The sequence below is a fragment of the Crassostrea angulata genome, unplaced genomic scaffold (genome assembly GCF_025612915.1).
Source record: "Crassostrea angulata isolate pt1a10 unplaced genomic scaffold, ASM2561291v2 HiC_scaffold_99, whole genome shotgun sequence".
NCBI lineage: Eukaryota > Metazoa > Mollusca > Bivalvia > Ostreida > Ostreidae > Magallana > Magallana angulata.
In genome coordinates this window covers 45,110-70,847 of record NW_026441654.1, presented here as the reverse complement: position 1 = coordinate 70,847, position 25,738 = coordinate 45,110, and the positions used below count along the sequence as shown (strand labels likewise).

Below are 25,738 nucleotides of genomic sequence, written 5' to 3'. Positions count from 1 at the left end.
AATAATATTATTTAAATAAATATATAAAAATATTCTTCTTATTTCATAGCACAAATCACTACTTTACAAAGCAGGTCATTGTAAGACCGCGGAATATTAACTGGCAAGATTGGAAATATACAGCGTACGTCAATTTCACATTTGAAATGGGCGGGAACAAATTGACACGGACGTCTGAGAAAACATTGGATCGAAACTACATGTAGTTATAGGTATTTTCAATCCACCTCGGCATTTCTAACTTGCTATATACATGTTAGTTAAGCGATCGAAAAACATTATATTAAGTATCAGAAAAGTGATTGAAAATCAAAATTATTTCACCAAATAAGTATATAATCAGCAAATAGGCAAGGCATTGCCCGATGACTTCAGAGAATCAGTCGTCACAAGTCTGAAATCAAGTGGGGCCGTAGTTGAAACGGGGTTTATTCACAGAGAACAATCAAAGTTCCCATTTATAAGATTAAAAATATATTCAATAATAGAATATAGAAAATGTTTCATATAAGAAGTCATCGGACAATGCTCTGCCCTGCGTATAGTATATATCCTAATGGGTATCTTTTCACATTTGCTGATAATTTACTTACTGATGAAATAAAATGTTTTTCAACCGCTTTTCTGATACCAATTAAAATGTTTTTCGATCGCTCTAAATTATTTAGCAAGTTAGAAATGATGAGGTGGATTGAAAATACATTTCCTATAACTACAGTTTCGATCCAGTGTTTTCTCAGACGTCCGTGTCAATTTGTTCCCGCAAAGAAAGTGAGCGCACAAGATTGTAAGTTTGCAGGAATCCTCGACACGAATCAATTGGGATTTAAATGTCTATAACCTCGAAAGGCTACATGTATGTCAAAAATATATTATGTTGAGAGTCGTAGCACATGGCTATTCCGGTTATTAAAAAACTCACAAGCTTTCAAAAAATGACAATGAGAGGTTAACCGATAACTAGTTATATTGGAAATGTTAATGCAAACATATTTCAATGAAGTTATATTGTGTATAGCCTAACAAACTAGTAATAAGAAAAGAAAATAGTGTTCATACAGCAGATATAGAAATCAGTAACGAAAATTAAAATATACCGGTAAATTATAATTCAACATGATGTCATTTAAAACAAAAAAGTTTAATTTTTTTTAAAAGACCACCAGTTGGATTTGAACCCAAAACACTGCATGTTTGTATTTACAAATCCAGTTCGAAACCACTGAGCCATGCGAGACTTGTCAATATGCTTGATAAAGTACTGTTTGGAACAACACTGTCATATCAATGGACTTTGTTTTTTATCCATCAAAAAATAATTTTAAAAAGTACATAATTAGTCATCTCTGGATCATCTCTCCATCTTTTCTAAAAAAGCGACTTTTTTAATGTTGAAATATGTTACCTTTACACGTTTCAAATTTGTGGAGAGAAGACCCAGAGACAACAAAATCATTTAAAAACAGTTGTAAATAAATAGGATTTTGCATGAATTGCATCGTGTTGCAATATTTAGACCCATATTATGTAAAACCTTTTTCATTACAAATATTTTTCCAATCATTCCACATCCAACAGAAGCCAAATTACGGTTATAATTCGAAAAATGTTCAAAATTAATTGATGAAATTTTCACTCTCCTTGTGCGCCCAGATTCCTGCCGAATGTACATCTTAAGCGCCCACTTTCTTTCAAATGTTTCGACTGCAACAAGTGAAAATGTCGTACGCTGTATATTTCCAATCTTGCCAGTTAATGTTCTGCGGTCTTATTAAGTCCGCTATACTTCTTTTGGTTGCCTTTTAAACATACCTTACTGAAGCATTGTAAACATTAAAATTGGAAAAATAGTTTTTGACCAAAATCGTGACCATGTCCCTTTAATCTATGGATATTATTTATATTATTTTCTTAAGATAATGGATTAAAATTAATTTTTACTTAATATTAAGCCAATTTTGTGTTTTTAAGAAAATATTTGAAATATATAATTTTACTGGTGTTTTGTACTACCTTTCAGGTCCTCGCCACGTTAGGGAATAGGGAAAAATCCCTCTTATATAACCATTCACCAATAACTTATAAATCATAGGCTTTCACTTGAAGTGTGCATGCAGGTAGCTACAAGATAGGGAAACAATCCTAAAACATATATCAAATTTTGTTTGTACGTTATTATAAAACTTATATAATGCATACAAATTCTGCCTTAAGTCTAAAAATACATGTAGCTTCATGAGCTTGGGGCCAGGTATTGTATTAGAAAATTAAGTTTTGATTGTTACTAAATATTGCACTTTTGAAATGCTTATTATATATTTAATGTTCTTTTGATGTCGCTTTAGTACATTTTTTATGCTCCATCAATTCGCAGATTCAGGTTTTTTATTAAGGGATAATTGTGTTGGCGGGGGAGGGGGGGGGGGTTACGGCTATTTTGCTATGTGAATTAAATAATTAAAATGTTCAAAGAGAAACCCTCCCCCTCTCGATCCCCTCTTGCTGTGCATAGTGAACGTACAGTTGAACGAAGACCCGTAAGCGCCATTTTAGCATTTTCTCCATATCAGGATCATATATATTTTACAATGTCTCAACTCATGAAAATTACAATTTATATGTATTGATCTTGTATAAAAACACACTATAAAATAAAGTTATGAATTGGCATCTATACGGGTGCATTGAAATGGAAAAAATGCGCTGTCATGCACACTCGAACTGTACTCGGCATCTCAGCTATGAATACGCCTATCAAAATAGCACGTGATCTTTACTGTATTTTATGATTGGATGGAAAAAAAAATAGAGTACCGCCTCGGTTACGTCAGCAGCTTGCTAAATACAGTAGCTAGACGATCTGCCAGCATCAAAGGCTAGCCGCCGTCACAACACCCACGCAAGAGTTGCCAGCCGATCTGCCAGCATCAAAGGCTAGCCGCCCTCACAACACCCACGCAGAGGACAGACAATTTGAGAGAGAGAGAGAGAGAGAGAGAGAGAGAGAGAGAGAGAGAGAGAGAGAGAGAGAGAGAGACCCACGCAGAGGACAGACAATTTGAGAGAGAGAGAGAGAGAGAGAGAGAGCACTAGATTTTTTTGTAAAGGCACCGATATATACTGAATTATGATAGGCCCAAGTATTGATTAAAGTCAGTGGTAAGGTATTCCTCAAATTCAGCTACCGGTAGTTTAAAATGTACTTTGTTTGTATCCACGCTATTGATGTGACATGCTATGTATGGTTCAACAGAATCGGTTTTTTTTTTTACTTTGGGAGAGGTATATATTTTGACAAACAACCGGTTCTACTTGCCTTAATGCTTTTAAAGTTTTATTGAAGACATGCCTATTTATACATGTTCATACGTGTTGAAGAGAAAGATTGTGCAGTGCTAAGAAAATAAAATATAGATCTGTATTTTCGTTGCCCCATACTTCACAGCCATTATAAATAAGATTTTGCCAATAACACTATTGAACAAATCAAATTGACATGGCACAGTATTGATGCAATAGCCAATTATCACGCACGTGTATAGGCCTACATATCACCATAAAACATGAACACGTTGGTTTTTCCAGAAACCACTTAATTTATCAAATATAATGAAGTGATTTGGATAGTTCTAAATATAGTCAAGAAAATACGCACATGTATCCTATATCTTGCATGGATTCAAAAATTTTCCCTACAAGGGAGACGGGTTGTCTCAGATATAATTTTGTTTGAGGAGGGAGGGGGGGGGGGGGGGAGGGGGGGGGGGTCTTTGTCAATTCCAGGTAATTTTACCAGTATAAATAATTTCAACTTCACAACTGAAGGGTCTGGATCCACTCAATCCCTTCTCGGTCAGTGCAAGAGCAATGTGATTTATAAACTTCTTTAGAAACATTTATAATATATGGCCGTTATCTAAAATTATACTACTAATAATAAAAATGTTAAAAATATTATTTTACCACTTCTGAGTACTAACTAGTACTGTATATGCATACTACCTTATCACAGTGTGATTATTTATTTTACTCATAAACAATCGATATACTAAAACCCTTGTATGAGTACACATGGGCCCCCTTGGTTTTTTTTTTAGAATATGACGTCATTTATGATATGATGATGTAACGAATTAAATTTTGAAATATGACATTCCGCCATTCTTCGCCGATAGAGAGAAGACAGCGTTGTTGAATAGGCATAATAACTGAAGTTTAGACCCTAACTTATACAGGTGAGATTTAATCATTAGGCCTGCTGTTTATGAATATTTCAATTAAAATAAGAATTTATTTATAATAAAAAATATATCTTTATAAAAAAGCGTACATAATATATAAACTGGTTTACCAGTAAGACCAATTTCGCTAGTTCTACTACGTTATAGCAAGTAAACGGATACATGGTTATGATTTGGTAAGCATATAAGAATGCATTACATTTACTTTAGAAACTTGAATCACTTTTACGTTAAAAATCTTTTTAAATGGTGTTAAAGCCATAGGCGTCGGAACCGGGAGGGAAGGGGCTATGGAGCTTAGCCCTAACCCCCCACCCCCAAACTTTTTTGCAAAGTTAAACCTACCATAAACAATCCCCTTTTTTTCTTTTTGTATTTTTTTCCTTGTCAAGATTTCTGATAAGTCCAGCCCTTTCATTTTTATTTGGTTTCCCACCCCACCAAAGCAGGCACGTTGCACCTTAGTCCGAAATATCTGACGTTTTTCTGGCTTTTTCAACGATTTTGATATTTACTTGCCAGGAATTCTATTCTAATTAGCTATACTATATATCGTATGCAAAATCCAAGCTGAAAAATCTTACTTTGGGTTGACCGTTGTTAAAATCAAATCCCAAAAACTGAAGTAAATTTCTGACAATGAAATTCTGACAATGAAATTCTGACAATGAAATATATAATGAAAAAAAAAATTTAGAAGTTTTCCTGGCAAGTAAATATCAAAATCGTTAAAAAAGCCAGAAAAACGTCAGATATTTCGGACTAGTTGCACCTATAATTTATAACACTTTTTCTCGGAACAAACATTTTTCTTAAAATCACATAAATATTTACAAGTGAATTACAATGACCCCCCCCCCCCCCCTTTTTTTGGGGGGGGGGGGGGGGGTAATAAAAACTGCAGTGAAAATAAGAAAATTTAGAAGTGAAATTGAATTCATACACCTGCCTGCCCAAATTATGTTATTTTTTTCATTTTTCCTTATATATTTCATTTAAAACAAGACTTTTTTTTGGAAACAGTTTTCTGTTGTTATAATTTGTTAGATTATGAAGAAATTTAAATTAACTAAAGTAGATTCAATTTGCACTTTTTGACATACATTGAAATAGTTTTTTGGCAAATCATTTGTAAAATTTGATATTTCAGTCACAACATAATTTTTTTTTTATAGAGCTATACTATATATCGTATGCAAAATCCAAGCTGAAAAATCTTACTTTGGGTTGACCGTTGTTAAAATCAAATCTGAAGTAAATTTCTGACAATGAAATTCTGACAATGAAATATATAATGAAAAAAAAAATAATTTACATACGTTTTGCATGGAATGTAGGTATACTACCCCCCCCCCCCCCCACCCACCCCCACCCTCACCCTTCCGGATTTTTTCAATTTTGGGAAGTTGGTTTTTGTTTTTGCATGTCAAATTTTTAGGGATGGGATCTATGCCCCCCCCCCCCCCCCCCCTCTTTTCAAGAACGATGCTTTATGCCTGAAAAGTACGAGTAGCTTATATAATTTGATTAATTTGATATTTTTAGTGACAAGCTGATATATATAGAAAGTTCGTTTGAAAGACATGGATATGGATACGTACACGGACACAGACACGGACACCGACATGGACATGGACATGGACGTGGACGTGGATATGGACAAAGACATCGGTAAAATTCTAAATTTTGCTCTAAGTTCATGATCCTATTAATAATGATAATGAAATAATGATATGAAATCATATTAAATTATATCTATAACTTATAATGACTTTATTTACTTAAATAAAGAAATCAATATAAATTATGTAGTGTATGTAAATGTTATTTGTATGTACACGTAGATCTAGCCTCTTCCGACAGTGACAGTTATGGAACATCAGATCCATCAGGAAGTGAACCAGGTACATGCAATTCAAATGATATGATACATGTTGCAAAGAATTTAATCCAATCTATAGTATCTTAAGAGTTTAGTGCATGGTAACCGCATTTTTGAAAATGATAACTTACATGTATAACACTCATCGCACGTGATTATATTCTTGATTAACCAAAGAAGGCAAAATTCATTAATTCTAAATTAAAGAAATGTATACCAGCCTGCTGATGTAGCGATTGGTTATACTTAATACAAGATGATTATATTTTTTGTATAAAACTTGTTTCCTGATATTCTTCTTCTTTCTTTTTTTTTATCCTAAAAAAGGCTCGGATTTGGATGAAAATGGGGCTGAAGAAAGTGCAGCAAAAAGTAAATTATTTTTACAAAGAAACTTCCAATTTTATTCACCGATAAAAGTTTGCCTAAAAGTAAAAGTATTTTTATTTCACAATACATTTTATGATACATGTACTTATATTACAGGAAAGCGTGGTAGACCGGTGGGATCAGTGCGCCGAAGATCGGAATCCCCTACTGAAGATTTTCAAGGTATATTAAATATTTTCAAGGTATATTAAATATTTTCGGCACCTAAAGTGGATATGGTTCAAAATTTTACATGCCTTTTTAAAAAAGAGACCCATGGGCCACATCGCTCACCTGAGCAACATTGGTTATAATGAAATCAGATTTATGGAGTCAAATATGAAATACATGTATCTGGACAAAGTAGTTCGTACAGTAATATTAGAATAGATTTTGTATTGAAAAATTTTCTCCAGATGTTATGTTGTTAAATTGAGCCCCTTTTGTAACAGGCTGTTCTTAATTATCTCCCCTTGAAACAGGGTTTGTCCCTTCATTTTAACAAACTTGAATTCCTTCTCCCAATAACGGTTTGGCAAAGTTTGGTTGAAATTGGCCCTGTGGTTCTGGAGAACTCGATATCAAAAATTTGAAAAGTTACTGACAGACGGACGGACGCCGGACAAAAAGTGATCAGAAAAGCTTACTTGAGCGTTCAGCTCATGTGAGCTGAAAACTTTCATATTAATGGCAATTTTGATTAAATTTTAAATGACCATAATCATGACTATCAATACAATATAAGTTTATACTTTTTTGAATAGTGAAAGCGCCTAGGAAGAAGAAAATGATGGCTATAGAGTTCCTTGTTGCAGTCATGTGCTGTGCTGCCATGTGTCTGGGAGGTATCTCTCAAGAACTCATGGTGGCCAGCAGAGAAAATGTCCAATCCCTATCTAACACCGAAAGGAAGCAGTGGCTCCTAGATTACTTTTGGAGCCATTCAAAGTAATTTATTATTTAACTTTATATATAACCATTTTTACAAGACCTTGGACTTGTGGTAGGATGTAACTCTCCTTTTCTTGCATCAAAACAGGTTAAAAATAACGCTGCTTTAAGTGAAATATGCACATATTGGGTAGTCTTAGCTCAATAGTCAGACAAATTTCAAAGAGCCATGGCTGAGTGTATTCAGACATTTCATAATAATTCTAAAATAAAAATAATTTTGATTGTAACACCTTGAAAAGTAAATTTGTAATAAATTTCAATTATTATTATTATTATTATTATTATTATTATTATTATTATTATCGACAGTTATGATGAAGAATCAAAGAAATGGAAATTCCTATACATAATTGGAACAGTCGGCGTCTGCTGTAGTGCATTCAGACAAATCCTGGGCATTCCGTCTACGACATTTTATGCAGTCCGGAAGATGTTTTTGAGTACGTATAATAATGTTGTATTTTATGAAATGCATGGTTTCCAATTAAATTGGTTGGTTTATTGTTGTTGGTTTTTTTCGGTGTCTTATTAGATATATTTGGCGGGGTGGGGATTCGTCATAACAAGAAGACGTAATATAAGTTAAATAATAAATTTTGTAATTTCAATTTTAAATGATGATTAATTTTCATGATCAATTTCTCGATTTCTGTAACTTCTAAACTCTTATTTTCATTTCCTTTTTTACTGCAAAGTGGAAGATATCAAAGATAATGATATCAATTACCAGTGAACAGAAATCCCCGGCCCTGGTCAAAAGTGTTTTCTAAAGGTTTTCCTCAAAAAAGCAATGTCGATTTAAGTGATTTTTTGTTAGCTCGATAAACACCTAACTTGCATATGTTCGTATACATTAAATTAGCGAAAAAAAACCCAGAATTTTTTTATCTGTGTATAATTTTGATTTATTAAATTAGAATTTGAATTATTATCCTCTGTGAATAAACCCCGTTTCAACAATGGCCCCACTTGATTTCAGACTTGTGACGACTGATTCTCTGAAGTCATCGGACGGACTATTCGTATAATCTCTCCCGAATTGGGATCTTCTCATATTTAACTGAACTGAACTGAACTTTATTTATTTTACAACGATTGATAAACAAGTTCTACAACTTATATTAATATCTCTCGTTGGCACGGATGTTAGCGCGAGGGGATCATTGGTGTGGGGAGAAGCCGGAGTACCCGGAGAGAACCCACGTGTCCATATTTGCTGATTATACACTTATTGGTGGAATAAAATGTTTTTAAATCGCTTTGCTGATACTAAATAAAATGTTTTTCGATCGCAAGCAAGTTAAAAAAAACGCTGAGGTGGATTGAAAATACACTTCCTATCACTTCAGTTTCAATCCGATGTTTTATCAGACGTCCGCGTCAATTTGTCCCCGCCCATTTAAAATCAAGTGAAACTGACGTACGCTGTATATTTCCAATCTTGCTAGTTAATATATCGCGGCCGCTAAAATTTGATTGTCAGTTGTAGAGTTAAAAGCAAGATACAGAGCTCACAAATCGTTGTTATGTAAAAAAAAAAAAAAAAGCCTCGTGCATTGTTTTTGTTCACATTGGTTAAATTCACCCTAAAAGTTCTTTTTCAAGCCGATGTTTCTATCTGCTGATTAGTTTTAAACATAAATAAACAGGTCCTAGCATTTCCCTACAGCAGACAACGTTTGTTTACGTTTTAAAACGGCGTAATCTGACAGTGCTGTCTCACACTGGACAAACCGATCTCACACCGTTTCTTTTCCAAAATGGCAAGATATTCGGCGGTTTAAGATTATTTAGAGTACCAAGGCAGAATAGGTACTTGCCATAATTCTCCAGAACAGACAGAGAGGCCGATATTGCACGAACAAACCAGCTATTTAATTTTTGTATAACTCATGTAAAATTGTAAAAGCATTTTTACTTACAAATTAAATTCAAAGAACATTTATTCATGACTGCATAACACACCATACCTTGCACATTTAATATAATGTCTGTTTCATTATATAACACATCCAGTGTGCACACTTTGTCTGTCTTTCTGTCGACACCTGCCAGATGACCTAGGTGATCTAAACAGCTAAACTGCTAGAGCATATTTTAAAAGCCTCAAAATTGGCCTCACTTTTGGCCTCAATTTTGGCCTGGCCCCAAATTTTGGCCTGGCCTCAAATTTTGGCCTGGCCCCAAATTTGGCCTCTTCAAAATTTTTGGCCTCAAATAATTTTTGTTTATCTCTTATTTTCAAAGAGTTTTCATTGAATTTGTATTGATTTTTTAATGTTTAAGAGATAATCATAGGGAAAATATATATATAACAACTGCATGAGTTTCACTTGATATTATCCATGTTTAAACACACTGTATGATGGATCAATAAATATCTCTAACATTTGTAAACTGATTCATAACATCAAATATCTATCACTGTGTAATGCACTTTAAAAATGCCAGTTTGCATCCATTAACTGTGAACACCGATCAAATCCAAATTCCCCCCCCCCCCCCCCCCCAAGCGGAAATTCGCCTCCTCTGTCGCTAACCAGCTATGTTGAGGTCAGATTTATTGCCTGCACAGTCGTTTAACATTTCACACGGCCTAATTTAATTAATGTCATTTGTGAATGACTTGCAACATTGCATTCTCTGATAACTTGATTCAGCGATGGTAATTAATCATCACCTCTTGATAAGAGTAGAGTTTCATGTATGTGTTGTTTGTATATTTAGGAAACAAATTTTTCCCGATGGGAAAATTCGATATCAGAATTTGAACAAAGCAAAACATTTTGTGAACTTAAGTGTTGGTTAGAATAAACAAATTGGTCTCTACCATTATTTTTTTCTCAAACAAGTACTTGATACAGGTATTGTCCGATCCGGAGAGCAGTTTGAGTTTAAAAGTACTGTCTTCCCACAAATGTTTATTTAAAAATAAAATTTGGTGTTATGACTAGATATGTATTAAATAATTTCATGATTTATGAAATTCATAATTTGGGACTATAATTTTGGTTTTTGATAACATTTTCAGAGTTGATTTTTTTTTACAGATGTCTCTTTATTATGCAATATAAATACGACATACAAATGTCCTTTTTTGGTGTTACCTGGGTAAATTAGTTTTTTCAAAAAAAAACCGCAAAGGTGCTTCCGCTTATAAAAACATTGGCCTGACACGCTAATGGAACTCCATTGTATATATGTAATTGATTTACTTTGAGCTGTTACTGACCAATGTTTAATCACATCGATGCCCAAGTGATTATGTAATAATATTTAGTTCCTTTTGTTAGTTTGTCTTTTTTTTTGTTAAGAAGGCCGCAAGGCCTGAGGTCAAGCACAGGTGTACCTATTATCTCAATTATCGTGACTATCTTTTTAAGGTCACGTGATTGCTCATTTTAAATAATCTTCTTTATTAGGAAATTTTTTACAACTTTGTTTCGGTAAATCAACCAATCCTAAATTCTGATTGGCTAAAATCCTGGAATCCAAAGACGCAGGTTTGTCAGTGGAAATGCGCCCAAGCTTGGTCACTTCCATCGACGCCATCCTAAATAAAACATCTGATAACAATTATTATACTTATATCTCCTTTCTTTGGATTTCCAGGTATGTAAATTTAAGTTTTCATTTATTTGCAATTAGATATAAAGTCACCTTGATAAAGGATAGTGTATTTTTTATTTTGTACATAATCCTGTTTTTATTATCTTCTAAATTTGAGCTTTTAGTAAAGTCTTTAAAAGTTAAATTAAAGTCATCATCTATTAGGTAACGTGCAACATGACCTCATTTAGTGTACAGTACTTTATAGATTATAGATTGTATGTTTTAATATTTTTGTTGTATATCATATTTAGCTACAGTCTCCAGTCATATTTTTATATCACCTTTATTTTTATGCATATCATAAGAAAAGTAGATTTTGAATTTGGCGCTTTTATTTATTCCCGCGCTCTTTTATGAAAAGAGGTAAAAAGGTTGTTTGTTTATAATACATGTCTAACGGGATCATAAGTGTTAGGATGTTCGCATTAAAATTGTAAGTTAAACACTTTATTGATTGCGTCAAAAAAATTGTTAAATCCCTTATTTCAGAGTAAGATTTATTAACCTCTTCGAGCTAAACGAGTAAATATTAAAGGAAAGTGGTTAGATAGCGAGATGTTTGTAGTTCGAATTGTCTCTATTGAATTATTGAATAGGCACTGCGAGACTGTCAGCTATTATATAACTTTTTAGTTTAGTTGAGTTAGTTCATAGTTTGTGTGATAAAAAGTAACAATTAGACGGGTTGCCGTTTTATGAATTTAAGATGATTTTCACTTATTATAGTTCACTATGATCATGTAATTTTAATTAATATGCAGAGGGATTTTTGATAATTATTGTTTTACCCTCTGTACAGTCACCAGATTTTATTAAGTATCATTATACGTAAATTTATTACATTGAATACTATTTTGTAACTGGTGACTGTGTGTTTATAAAGATATTTTACACTTCCATCGACGCCATCCTAAATAAAACATCTGATAACAATTATTATACTTATATCTCCTTTCTTTGGATTTCCAGCCACCGTAGAGGACGAGCCATATTTGGAAAGCTCCCACGAGTAGAGCTGTTAATTGATCCAACAAGGATAATATCCCTCAAAGCGAGTTATTTCCCCTTTTATAACGAAAATAATAATAACACGGGAAAACACCCAAAGTAACAACGTGTTAACTGGTGGAGACCATCCTTTAGATCCCAACCTCGCATGCAGAAATATAACTTCAGACCAAGAAGAAAGATGCCAACTGGAACTCCAGAAAATTCTTCAAACCCAGAAAATGGAAATTTGCAAGCGGAGATCATGGCAACTTTCCAGGAAAAGAATGAGGAAATTGAAGCCCTCAAATTAAGAGTGGAGGCGGAAAAACAACGCCAAGAAGAAAAGGAAGAGGAATTGAATGTAATGAGGCAGAGACTTCAAGCCCTACAACAGGAACATATCACACAGCAACAAGAGATCCAAGAACAACAACTTCAAATTCAACAGCACCAACATCATGAACAACAACGACAGCAAAGACAAACACTTCAACAACAACAACAGAGGGAATTTCTTCCACCACCACCACCACCACCCATGCCACAACATACCCTGCAAACATCAGTGACAGCCCCTGCAGAAAGCCACATAAGACAGCTATCAAACATCAAATTGGAGAAGTTTGATGGAAAAACATCTGCTGTGCAATGGTGGATGAAGTTCATGGCATTCATCAGTCTTCAAAAACTCTCAGAACAAACAGCCATTTTGCACTTGCCGTTCTTTCTAATCGGAGCAGCAGAGACGTGGTTTAATTCGTTGGACACAATAAAAAAGCTTACCCTGAATTCAATCCACGAAGCTTTCATCAATCGATTTAAACCTCCCTCAAACCACGTCTTTGATCTGTTAGAGCTACAGCAAGGACCAACAGAGAGTGTAGAGGAATTTATTCATAGAGTTACAGAAAAAGCTACCGACTTAAAAATGGACACCAACCAAACAATGGGCAAGATCATGAGAGGACTAAAACCAAAAATAAAAGCGGATATGGTGAAGGTAAATCCAACCAATATGGAGGACTTACGAACCCATGCCATGTTAGCAGAGATGGCTCAGTCCATCTGCAGTGATGATGCGGTCCAGTCAGCAACCGGTGCAGCGATGTGCAATGCGCTAACTTCTCTGGAACAACGAATGAGTGCACTAGAGACATCAAACATTAATGTGCTTCAGGAGACCAGACGTTTCAACAGCCCGGCCAAGCAGAAGCCATACTTCAGTAACAACCAGAACCAGTCACAGAGGGGTCCCCAGCGCCATGGTTACAGGGAGGCTGACCAGCAGAAGAACATGGGTTCCAGACCTAGGCAGTCCCAACAGTGCTTCCGATGTGGTGAGTCTTGTGATTCATTTTACAATTGTAGAGCCAGAAATCAAAAATGTATTTATTGTAATAGATATAATCATATATGGAAATGCTGTAGAACACTAGAGGACGATTTAAAAAAAGGCAAAATTGGACAGACAGACATACAGGCACTGACAACACAATCAACAAATAATTCGGCATAGGGATTCGAGCCTATCTTTAGGAATGTTTCTAAAGATGGGCACAGTGACAAATGTCCTAGGGTAAATTTGATCACCCATATGTCCAAAAACACAGTAAATGTTAATGTTAAGGGACAAACAACCAGTGCTATTGTAGATTCCGGTGCTGCAGTTACAATTTTAAGTAAAGTTTTTTTTGAAAAAACTGCTTATTTTGGGTCAGAGTTGCAAAATCCAGATTTTCTTCATGTGATAGGTGCCAGTGGACAACATTTGGCAGTGTTAGGCAAATTAAATATTGAATTCACAATCAATAATGCTAGGTATACCTTTAGTGCTCATATTGTTGATGGTTTGCATCACTCATTCATTTTAGGAATTGACTTTTTGAGTGCTACTAACACCACAATAACCTTTGCTAGTACTAACATCATGCACATTCCAGACAAGCATGAGTCACCAAATGTTTGTGTTGTTCACACCAATTCAGGATTAGCAAGACTTACTCAGCCAGTTGAAATACCAGCTAGGTCAGAAATGGTTGTACAGGTTAGAATTTCATGCCAACAACAACAAGATAGAGAAGTGCTTCTTGAGCCACATGATAACATTTTAGCCAAGAATTTAAGTGCTGCAAAATGTCTTATAAAGGTGCATAAGCGAATGGGTGTCCTTAGAATCATGAATCCTCATTGTCACGACATTTCTCTACCTCACAATTATATTGTAGCTCATGTTATGGAAATTGAACAAAATCACATTTTTCCATTGGATGCAACATCTCAAAGCAAAAGCAAAGTTCCACAAGTAAATCAAATCACAACAGAAATTCAAAAACAAAAGGAAATTCATTTCAACCTTGATAATGCAGATTTAGAACCCAAGCAAAAACAAATTCTTTTAGAGTTTTTAGCTAATCACAGGGAAAACTTTGCTCTTGATTTGACAGAGTTAGGTAGAACAGATTTGCACAAACATCACATAGAAACAAAACCTGGCTCGAGACCTGTTCGATTACCTTTTTACAGAACATCTCCACATGCATCAAGGGAAATTGATAGGCAACTTCAAGAAATGCTTGACAATGACATAATTCAACCATCTAACTCCGAATGGCACTCGCCAGTAGTATTGGTCAAAAAGAAAAACAGTACCTACAGGTTTGCATGTGATTATAGGGCGTTGAACAGGATAACAATACCCATGTCTTTTCCGTTGCCCCATATAGAAAGTGTTTTTGATGCCATTGGTGAAGCTAAAGCTACATATTTTACCAATCTTGATTTAATGTCAGGTTTTTGGCAAATGGAGTTGGATGAAGGAAGTAGGCAAAAAGCAGCATTTATCACACAGAGTGGCGTTTATGAGTGGAAAAGAATGCCTTTTGGGTTACAAAATTCGCCAATTTCTTTTCAAACATTAATGGCAAATGTTCTTAGAGGTTTAAATTGGAAATCAGTTTTGGTCTATGTAGATGACATTCTAATTTTCTCAAACTCATTTGAGCAGCATCTCAAACATTTAGAACAAGTTTTCAAACGTCTAAAAGAAGCAAATTTAAAACTCCAACCCACTAAATGCCACTTTGCGGTGAAAAAGCTGAAATTTTTGGGTCACATTATTTCTAAAAATGGTATAGAGGTAGATCCAGAAAAAACCAAAGCCATGAGTGAGTTCCCCACCCCTAAAACACAAAAGCAGGTGCGCAGTTTCTTAGGAATGGCTAATTATTATCGTCGTTTCATCTCTAATTTTGCAAAGATTGCTACACCTCTAAATTCACTTCTGTCTAAAGAGAAAAAGTGGGAGTGGACAGAATCATGTCAGAATGCTTTTGAGATACTTAAAGACAAACTCATAACTGCCCCAGTTCTATCTTACCCTGATCCAAATAGACCATTCATGCTTACATGTGATGCATCTGACACTTCAATTGGGTATGTATTAGGCCAGTTAAATGAGGAAAACAAAGAGTATGTTGTAGCGTATGGAGGTAAGTCTCTTTCCCCAGATCAGCGCAAGTTCACTACTACTGAAAAAGAATGTCTAGCTGTCATAAGTGGAATAGAAGCATATAGACCATACTTAGTTCACAATAAATTTACAGTCGTAACAGATCATAAGGCCCTAGTATGGTTACAGACTGCCAAACATACAGGTAGGTTAGAAAGATGGGCTTTAAAGCTACAAGAATATTGTTTTCAAATGGTCCATCGCCCTGGAAAAAGTAACTGTGTTGCAGATGCACTCAGTAGACGGCCTTACCCAGAAAGTGAGGTAAGTAACCAAACAATATGTCAAATTGAAAACAGTTCTCCCCCTCCCTCAGATCTAAGTCCTGAACACGATTCACAGGTAACATCAACAGAGGAGGTGGAAGAAGAAAAATGCCCTTTGTTTGTTTACTTCGGATATTCTGAGGATCCCAAAGAGATAAATGTTTTATCCAATACTGAGGTAAGTAACACAGCATCACAGTCAGTCAATTTGGTGGACCTGCCAAACCTACAACAACAATGTCCAGATTTTCAACATATCTATGCATATTTGAAAAACAATGTGCTCCCTGAGGATGACAAAACCAGACAGGTAACAGTAGCAGAAGTCAGACATTTTGATTTGGTAGACGATATTTTATATCATTGGTACCAGAGAAGGGTCAGAAAAGCAGTGAATGATGAGGTTACACATGTCCGACAAATAGCTCTCCCCAGAGTGCTTCGTGAAGAAGCTTTATATGCTTATCATGACAGTGTAGCAGGAGGGGCTCACTTAGGAATTGAAAAGGTAAGAACAGCCTTGGTTCTTAAGTACTATTGGCCAAGGATGTATCAAGATATTGCAGACTATGTTAGGTCATGTGATAGATGTCAGCGGGCAAAACGTGATTACAATCCTTCAAATCCCCCCATGAACCCCTTGCCAATAGCTAAACGATTTGAACGCTGGCACATAGACATCCTAGGGCCACTCTTCAAAACAAAAGAAGGTTTTGAGTATATTTTGCTTTGTGTAGATGCAGGTACAAGATGGGTTGAGGCATTTCCATTAAAATCACAGACAGCTGTGGAAACTGCCAGGGTTCTTTATAAAGAGATATTCACTCGATATGGTGCTCCTAAGGTATTGTTCTCTGACAGAGGTAGGAATTTTATGTCCAAATTAGTTAATGCATTGTGTGAACTTTTTGACATCAAACAGCATCATACCTCTGCTTATCATCCAAATACAAATGGGCTAGTGGAAAGACAAAATAGCACGGTAGCTTCTTCTCTTCGAACTTACTGTAGTGGTGCTCAAGAGAAATGGACAGAAGTCTTACCAGGTGTATTGATGGGTCATCGTAAATCTCCTTCTTCTCACTCCACTGAGTATTCCCCATACTACTTGTTATTTGGTGAGGAAATGAGAATGCCCTTTGATGTATCCCTAGAACCCAAGGACAATCTTAATAGGGATGCAAAAGACCATATCAGTGAGTTGATAGATCAATTAAAAGTGACAAATGAAATAGTTAAAAACAACATTCAATGGCATCAGCAACAAAATAAAGAACGACATGATCTTCGGGTAAAGCTACCAGATTTTAAGTTAGGTGACAAAGTCCTTATCAAAGTCAACAAAGTACCTAAGGGTCAGTCAAGCAAACTGTATGACAAGGCAGAAGGTCCTTATCAAATCATTGAACTAGGGCCCAATTTTACATACAAACTCAGAAGGTGCTCAGACAACAAGGTGAATGCATCATACATGAATGCAACCAACCTTAAGATGTATCATGATCCAGACATTCACAGAGCACACTTACATGCTGACATCCAGAATCAACAAAATATTGCTGCACCTACTCAACAAGCACCAGATGACAATCATAATCATGCTCAACAACAAAATCTGGATCAGCAACCAGCCACACAAGGTCAAGATTCACAAACTCATGTACATACACCACCTGCTCACAATGACCCAACGCCACCGGTAGATGTACCACATCACCAAAAACACACTGCAAATACACCCACCGTACCCGCCCCTCACACACCACCAACACTTCATGACTCGAACAAAAAGTGGAAGTTGAACAGGTTGTTAGCTGGAAGGTATAAACATGGTAGAAGAGAAATTCGAGTTGAGTGGGAAAATGGTTCAAGAACTTGGGAACCTGACAGTTCTTTTGACAGGGAAATGCTTGAAGAAATTGATAAGAAATTTACCAAACATGGAAAACGTAGGAAAACTTGCTTCAAGCATAAATATTAGACTGGTAACGAAAAAAAATAATAAAATATTGAAAATTGTATCAGTAAGACAGAGTATGATGGTATCAAAAGGCCTTAAATAAAATGCAAAAAAAAGCAGGTTTTAGACACTAGGGCAGACACACTAAACAGGTATATAGATTTTGCAGTCCTCTGTAAGTTTGTAGATATCTGCAGATCTACTGTGCACACATTATTTTTTTTCTTCGCTATCCCCCTAATTTTATTATTTTTTTTTATTTTTTTTTTTAACGCCCCTTCCAAAATTTAGGGGTTAGAGCGGTCAAAATTTTGTACATACTATGTATGATACAGTGCGTAGTGCTAGTTAGTTTGGATGACGATTCAAATTAACACCGACTGTTCCTACTTCCTCCTCAATTTTTTTTTTCTTTTTGCTATTTTGTAGCACCATTACGGGGGATCCTGCATAGTTTCATGTTCCTTTTGGTGGCCTTACTAGTTCTTGACACTGCATCATCATCATCAATTAAGACAAAAGAAAATATCATCCATAGGATCAATTATGGAGTTTTGTTCAAGGAAGAGCCAAACATCATCCTTGCACAAGAATATTGGTTAAACACCTTCAGAATCCCACTCCCAAAGAGGTTTGCCATTCCCCAACAAGTTCTGAAATGTCCCCAATCAGAACAATATTGCATGACTTATAATAACATTGCTAGATTCATTCATAGTTTACATGTAGAAGTTATGAGCCACTACAATGAAACAATGCAATCAATTCGGGTTCTGATTCCAAGTGTAGACCTTAAGGTTCAACAAAGGAGACAGACAAGGTCATTATTACCATTTGTAGGTTCATTGTCCAAAAGTCTTTTTGGCACAGCCACAATGGATGATGTAAATATACTTGCGTCCCACATTAACATGTTGACAAGGCACACTAACCAAATGGCTAAACTTCTGGTTCAACACAATGATCACTTATCATCGTTCATGCAACTAACCGATTCACGTATTAATAATTTGAAAAATGGAATTAAAAACAATGCACAAGCTATTTCACTTTTGGCTAACAAACTTTCTAACATTGACCAATTAGTAGCTACTGTAACAAACTTTTCAGAAATATTGGTCAACCAAGTCAACAAAGTTACTGTTTTTAAGAACAGACTTGACAAGCTAGAAACATCTATTCAAACATTAGTCGAGGGAAAGCTCTCACCATTTCTAATTTCAAAAACTCTACTTATGCATACCATTCGTCAAATTTCGTCATTGTTGAGAAAATCTTACAAAGGGTTTGAGCTTGTTCACACTGATCCTTCCTATTTTTATTCTGAAGGTCAATTTGTTTATGCTAGACAGGGAACCACATTATATGTAACGATTAAATTTCCAATTTCTTCTCAACAAAGTAGCATGCCATTGTACAAAGTGGTATCCATGCCTGTCCCCATGTCTAGCAATGCCTCTACTGGACAAGCTACACAATTGTTATCATTACCAGACTATTTTGCAATCACTCAACATCATGATAAATATATTCAGTTGAAAGAAAAGGACCTGATAAACTGTCAGCAGGACAAAACTGTAGTGTGTAATACTAACTATGCACTGACACCCATTACTAAAAATAGTTGCATTTTAGCACTTTATTTTAACAATGCAAAGGATGTTCATCGTCACTGTCAGTTTCGCTATCTTCAGGGCTACACATTTGAACCATCTATTGTAGAATTAACACCAACTTCTGTGTTACTATATCATAGTCCACGCATTTCATTAGACTGCCCTTCAGAACAGAAAATGTTACCAGGATGTCAATTTTGTATCTTAAATATTCCATGCAGATGCTCTCTGCAAACATCCAGCCTTTATTTTGCTCCCCGATTGGTAAATTGTTACAATCAAACAAAATCCTTTTCAGTTGCACACCCTGTCAATTTGGCTTTATTACAGGAATTTTTCGAGCACTCCAAACTGTCTCATATCTGGCCAAATTCCACTTTTTCCAATCCTGTTTCATTTTCTATTCCTGAATTTCAATTATTTAATCATTCATTCAATCAAGTTTTGGTCAATGATGCAAAAAGTCACTTGAATCTTACAAAAATGGTCCAAGCTACCATAAAAGAAAAGAAAATTTTTCAACATTTAGCAGAGCCCTTGATAGATGGAGAAATTGACATCACCCCACCGTGGCCCTCAACTAATGATATACTAACAATGGTTGCTATTAGCATAGCAGTATTAGCACTAGCATGTTCCATCCTCCTATTCTGTAAACTTAGAAAAATGCACATTGCCCTGATGCTCCTTCAAAGTGTTCAACAAGTTAAATCTGAGGTTGCAACCAACCCATCATTTAATTTAGTTTATAACCGGTTAACTACTACAGCACCTGAAACAGCTGAGTCTTCAAATTCATGGTTAAAAGATGAATTTTCATTATTACATGCTTCAGTTATAAGTGGCATTTTATGTTTCATTTTGATTATTATTATTTTCATGTGGCTTTATCGGAGAAAATACAAAAAACATACTTTTCTTGCTTTAGAACTCACTTCAGGTGGTGACTGTGTTCTACTCCCCATTATGCATTTGTCACTGTGTCCTTCTTATTATGACATCCCCACGCCTAATATTGGTGATATATCCATTTCACCCTTCCCATACAATAAAGTTTATGCAAATTGGCTACATTTTGGAATCACAGACAAACGAACAGAGAAAACTATTTTTGTACCCACAGTCATTTCTACTAACATTTTTAGAGGATATAAGATCACACAAATTCTTAAACAACCTTTCAGCGCCTATGTTGTGTTGATTCATCACAACTATGCACATGCACTTAATTGACCTACGACAATCTAATATTAGCGGCATCATCCAATTGGTTTATCACATTTTAATTTGTCAAAATTATCCAACATTTTGTTACTTTTCTTTTCGGAACCTGCTGTCTCTACAATTGATTTGTCATTTTTGTTTCTCCATAATGAATCACAGGACTTGTATTGCCATTTCATTTCTCTCCTTTTGGTATGTTCTTTTTGTATATACACTGTCAAATATTGAATATTTTATGTTTTTATTGCACATTTTAGTCTCTGACAATTTCAGGTTCCTATGATTTTTTTTTTGCAAATATCTCCCTTTGTACAGGTATACATATATAGGTATTTTCTGTTTGTCTGTAATTTTTTTTATGTCTTTCTCTTGTTTCTAAATTTGAGCTTCCGAGGTCGAAAGCAATTGGAGCAAGGGGGAAAATAGTCATAACACCAAATTTTATTTTTAAATAAACATTTGTGGGAAGACAGATATGTATTAAATAATTTCATGATTTATGAAATTCATAATTTGGGACTATAATTTTGGTTTTTGATAACATTTTCAGAGTTGATTTTTTTTTACAGATGTCTCTTTATTATGCAATATAAATACGACATACAAATGTCCTTTTTTGGTGTTACCTGGGTAAATTAGTTTTTTCAAAAAAAAACCGCAAAGGTGCTTCCGCTTATAAAAACATTGGCCTGACACGCTAATGGAACTCCATTGTATATATGTAATTGATTTACTTTGAGCTGTTACTGACCAATGTTTAATCACATCGATGCCCAAGTGATTATGTAATAATATTTAGTTCCTTTTGTTAGTTTGTCTTTTTTTTTGTTAAGAAGGCCGCAAGGCCTGAGGTCAAGCACAGGTGTACCTATTATCTCAATTATCGTGACTATCTTTTTAAGGTCACGTGATTGCTCATTTTAAATAATCTTCTTTATTAGGAAATTTTTTACAACTTTGTTTCGGTAAATCAACCAATCCTAAATTCTGATTGGCTAAAATCCTGGAATCCAAAGACGCAGGTTTGTCAGTGGAAATGCGCCCAAGCTTGGTCACTTCCATCGACGCCATCCTAAATAAAACATCTGATAACAATTATTATACTTATATCTCCTTTCTTTGGATTTCCAGGTATGTAAATTTAAGTTTTCATTTATTTGCAATTAGATATAAAGTCACCTTGATAAAGGATAGTGTATTTTTTATTTTGTACATAATCCTGTTTTTATTATCTTCTAAATTTGAGCTTTTAGTAAAGTCTTTAAAAGTTAAATTAAAGTCATCATCTATTAGGTAACGTGCAACATGACCTCATTTAGTGTACAGTACTTTATAGATTATAGATTGTATGTTTTAATATTTTTGTTGTATATCATATTTAGCTACAGTCTCCAGTCATATTTTTATATCACCTTTATTTTTATGCATATCATAAGAAAAGTAGATTTTGAATTTGGCGCTTTTATTTATTCCCGCGCTCTTTTATGAAAAGAGGTAAAAAGGTTGTTTGTTTATAATACATGTCTAACGGGATCATAAGTGTTAGGATGTTCGCATTAAAATTGTAAGTTAAACACTTTATTGATTGCGTCAAAAAAATTGTTAAATCCCTTATTTCAGAGTAAGATTTATTAACCTCTTCGAGCTAAACGAGTAAATATTAAAGGAAAGTGGTTAGATAGCGAGATGTTTGTAGTTCGAATTGTCTCTATTGAATTATTGAATAGGCACTGCGAGACTGTCAGCTATTATATAACTTTTTAGTTTAGTTGAGTTAGTTCATAGTTTGTGTGATAAAAAGTAACAATTAGACGGGTTGCCGTTTTATGAATTTAAGATGATTTTCACTTATTATAGTTCACTATGATCATGTAATTTTAATTAATATGCAGAGGGATTTTTGATAATTATTGTTTTACCCTCTGTACAGTCACCAGATTTTATTAAGTATCATTATACGTAAATTTATTACATTGAATACTATTTTGTAACTGGTGACTGTGTGTTTATAAAGATATTTTACACTTCCATCGACGCCATCCTAAATAAAACATCTGATAACAATTATTATACTTATATCTCCTTTCTTTGGATTTCCAGCCACCGTAGAGGACGAGCCATATTTGGAAAGCTCCCACGAGTAGAGCTGTTAATTGATCCAACAAGGATAATATCCCTCAAAGCGAGTTATTTCCCCTTTTATAACGAAAATAATAATAACACGGGAAAACACCCAAAGTAACAACGTGTTAGTACATTGAAAAATAAAAATAATCAAATTTGTAAATAAATTATATAAAAAATATTAGGCCAAAAATTTCTGTAGAGGCCAAATACGAGGCCAGGCCAATTTTTGAGGCCAGGTCAAAATTTGGGGCCAAGCCAAATTTGAGGCCAAAAGTGAGGCCAATCAGAAAGCGCGTTACAGCCAGAATTAAATTATAATGATATATTTGAATGGATTTTTGGGAAAAAATAAATTCAAAATTGGTTTTTCACGACAGAATCGAATTGACAGAATTTTCGCTATCTTATTCCCCCATCTTCTTTTGAATTGCGAACTGCTTTCTAGAACGCAGTTCACTATTCAATTGCAAAAAGGCCATAATTTCAAAAACCAGAGAAGACCACCTCACCAAATTTTCATGTGGCAGTGGTATACCACCAGTAAATGCCTCTGAAAATTTCGAGCCCCAAATATGAATTTTAAATTTTGAATTGCAAACTGCGTTCTAAAACGCAGTTCACTATTCAATCGCATATAAGCCCGATTCTCAAAAACCATTGATAACTGCATCATCATATTTTCACAGTGGTAGTGAAATACCACTAGTAGATGCCCCTGAAAATTTCGGACCCCAAATATGAATTTTAAATTTTGAAAAATATTTCTCTACCTACTTTATTGAAATAGAACAATGCTTCCATCATGATTGTGACTCCCGAATAAATTCAAGTAATAATCGAAATAAATGACTTTCACTCGTCACTTACACAAACATTAATTTACATAACGCTTTTCCAGATAAACAAAGGGTAATAATCAACAGGAAGGAGAGACAAAGGATGACAAAATCAAAGTCGGCTGTCGAGTGGTTGAAATATTACGCAACCAGCTTCGGGGAGAAATTACCAAACACTTGTCAGATACATTTGCCCCCATGTTCAACCAAATTACATGTGTATGAAAGGATGGTATCAGAATCTCAAGTGGAGTTTCCTGAACCTATTTCATATTCTCATTTCTTGAGATTGTGGAGGGAAGAGGCTTCATATATAGCCATTCCCAAGGTATACAGCATAGCATAACATAAACTCATATTAACTTCTCTAATCAAGATTACATGTACATGCAAACAATCTTTCATTAGATTGAAAAAGCTTTCTATTAAATGGAAAAGATAAAGATTTTTATATATAAAATACAATATATAAGTAGTGCCAGCAAAGAGACTGAAAATATCAAACGACCCAGAAAGACAAAAATATCAATAGTTAAAAATGCTGTATATTATGTTTTAGCACAACAGATTTTCGAAATGCGACACATGTACTTTAATAAAGACCAAACTAGGAGAAACACGAGATCCTGCAAAGAGAGCAATTCTCATTGAGAAAAGAGAAAAACATCTTCGATTACAAAAGTAAGACGATCATCATTATCATACACGAACATTACACATGTAAATAAATGTATGATAAAAATTTCTTTCATAATTTCATTTTATATAATATTAAACTGTAATTATACTTTAGAAAAACAGAAGAAAAAAATAGCATTGCCATTAATTTTTAGCTCATCTGAGCTGAAAGCTCAAATGAGCTTTTCTGATCACATTTTGTCCGTCGTTTGTCTGTCTGCATGTCCGTCTTTAACCTTTTCACAATTTCAACATCTTCCTCAGGTAGGGTAAATTCAACGGGGGGGGTGGGGGGGGGGTGGGGGTGGGGGGGGGGTTGCAATTTGTTTACATAGGATTATATAGAGAAAAAACTTTTAAAATCTTTTAAAGTCAATAGCCTATAAAAGCTGTAACTTTAGTGAAAGCAATGTTAGATACTGTAGAATCGGGGGCGGAAATGTGGCCGCTCCATGTGCATATTATATTGTGTAGTAATATTTCATAAATTATATCAGGAGTGTTTCTATCGTGCGTGGAAATGTGACCACTCCACGTGCATATTATATTGTGTAGTAATATTTTATAAATTATATCAGGAGTGTTTCTATCGGGGGGGGGGGATATTATCACTTCATGTACTGTTTGTAATATTGTGTAGTAATATTTCATAAATTATATCAGGAGTGTTTCTATCGTGCGTGGAAATGTGACCACTCCACGTGCATATTATATTGTGTAGTAATATTTCATAAATTATATCAGGAGTGTTTCTATCGGGGGGGGGGGGATTTTATCACTTCATGTACTGTTTGTAATATTGTGTAGTAATATTTCATAAATTATAGCAGGAGTGTTTCTATCGAGGGCGGAAATGTGGCCGCTCCATGTACATATTTTATTGTGTAGTAATGTTTCATAAATTATATCAGGAGTGTTTCTATCGTGCGTGGAAATGTGACCACTCCACGTGCATATTATATTGTGTAGTAATATTTCATAAATTATATCAGGTGTGTTTCTATCGTGCGTGGAAATGTGACCACTCCACGTGCATATTATATTGTGTAGTAATATTTCATAAATTATATCAGGAGTGTTTCTATCGGGGGGGGGGGGGGGGGATTTTATCACTTCATGTACTGTTTGTAATATTGTGTAGTAATATTTCATAAATTATAGCAGGAGTGTTTCTATCGAGGGCGGAAATGTGACCACTCGTTTTGCCCGGGGGAGGGGGGGGGGGTGTCAGAGGGGTATCTATATTTGTAAAGTCTTAGTAATTTTACTATCTAATTTTCAGAAATTTGAAATTTCCGATACAACACTATATATATATATATATCTATATATGAATAACATGTGCTTTTATCGCGTTTTGTACACATGTACTTGTATTATTTACCTTATCAAGAAATTCATTATGATCATTCATAAAGGTGGGAATGCGAGTAATTTGACTCAGGTCGTCCATCCAATTTTTTTCAGACCGGAAG

General features: G+C 34.8%; 2 protein-coding genes across 4 annotated transcripts; both read left to right on the top strand.

The window, feature by feature from the left end:
* The first annotated feature begins 4,073 nt into the window (after positions 1-4,073).
* Positions 4,074-23,995, top strand: LOC128169126 (uncharacterized). The gene is made up of 8 exons (XM_052835290.1): positions 4,074-4,235; positions 5,787-5,912; positions 6,086-6,145; positions 6,451-6,495; positions 6,610-6,675; positions 7,257-7,440; positions 7,756-7,886; positions 23,648-23,995. The coding sequence occupies exons 2-8, from the start codon at positions 5,825-5,827 to the stop codon at positions 23,929-23,931; spliced, it is 858 nt and encodes a 285-aa protein (XP_052691250.1). The 5' UTR covers positions 4,074-4,235; positions 5,787-5,824; the 3' UTR covers positions 23,932-23,995.
* Positions 10,411-22,879, top strand: LOC128169125 (uncharacterized). Of its 3 annotated transcripts, XR_008241499.1 has the most exons (4): positions 10,411-11,491; positions 12,028-13,385; positions 18,212-22,186; positions 22,723-22,879. XR_008241499.1 is itself a non-coding variant. In XM_052835288.1 (3 exons), the coding sequence occupies exons 2-3, from the start codon at positions 12,215-12,217 to the stop codon at positions 20,629-20,631; spliced, it is 3,591 nt and encodes a 1,196-aa protein (XP_052691248.1). In that variant the 5' UTR covers positions 10,411-11,491; positions 12,028-12,214; the 3' UTR covers positions 20,632-22,689. The 3 variants fall into 3 exon arrangements, 2 of the variants coding, with proteins under 2 accessions (XP_052691248.1, XP_052691249.1); XM_052835288.1 differs by lacking the exon at positions 22,723-22,879 and having other exon boundaries at positions 18,212-22,689; XM_052835289.1 differs by lacking the exons at positions 18,212-22,186; positions 22,723-22,879 and having other exon boundaries at positions 10,576-11,491; positions 12,028-13,564.
* Positions 23,996-25,738: the final 1,743 nt, after the last annotated feature.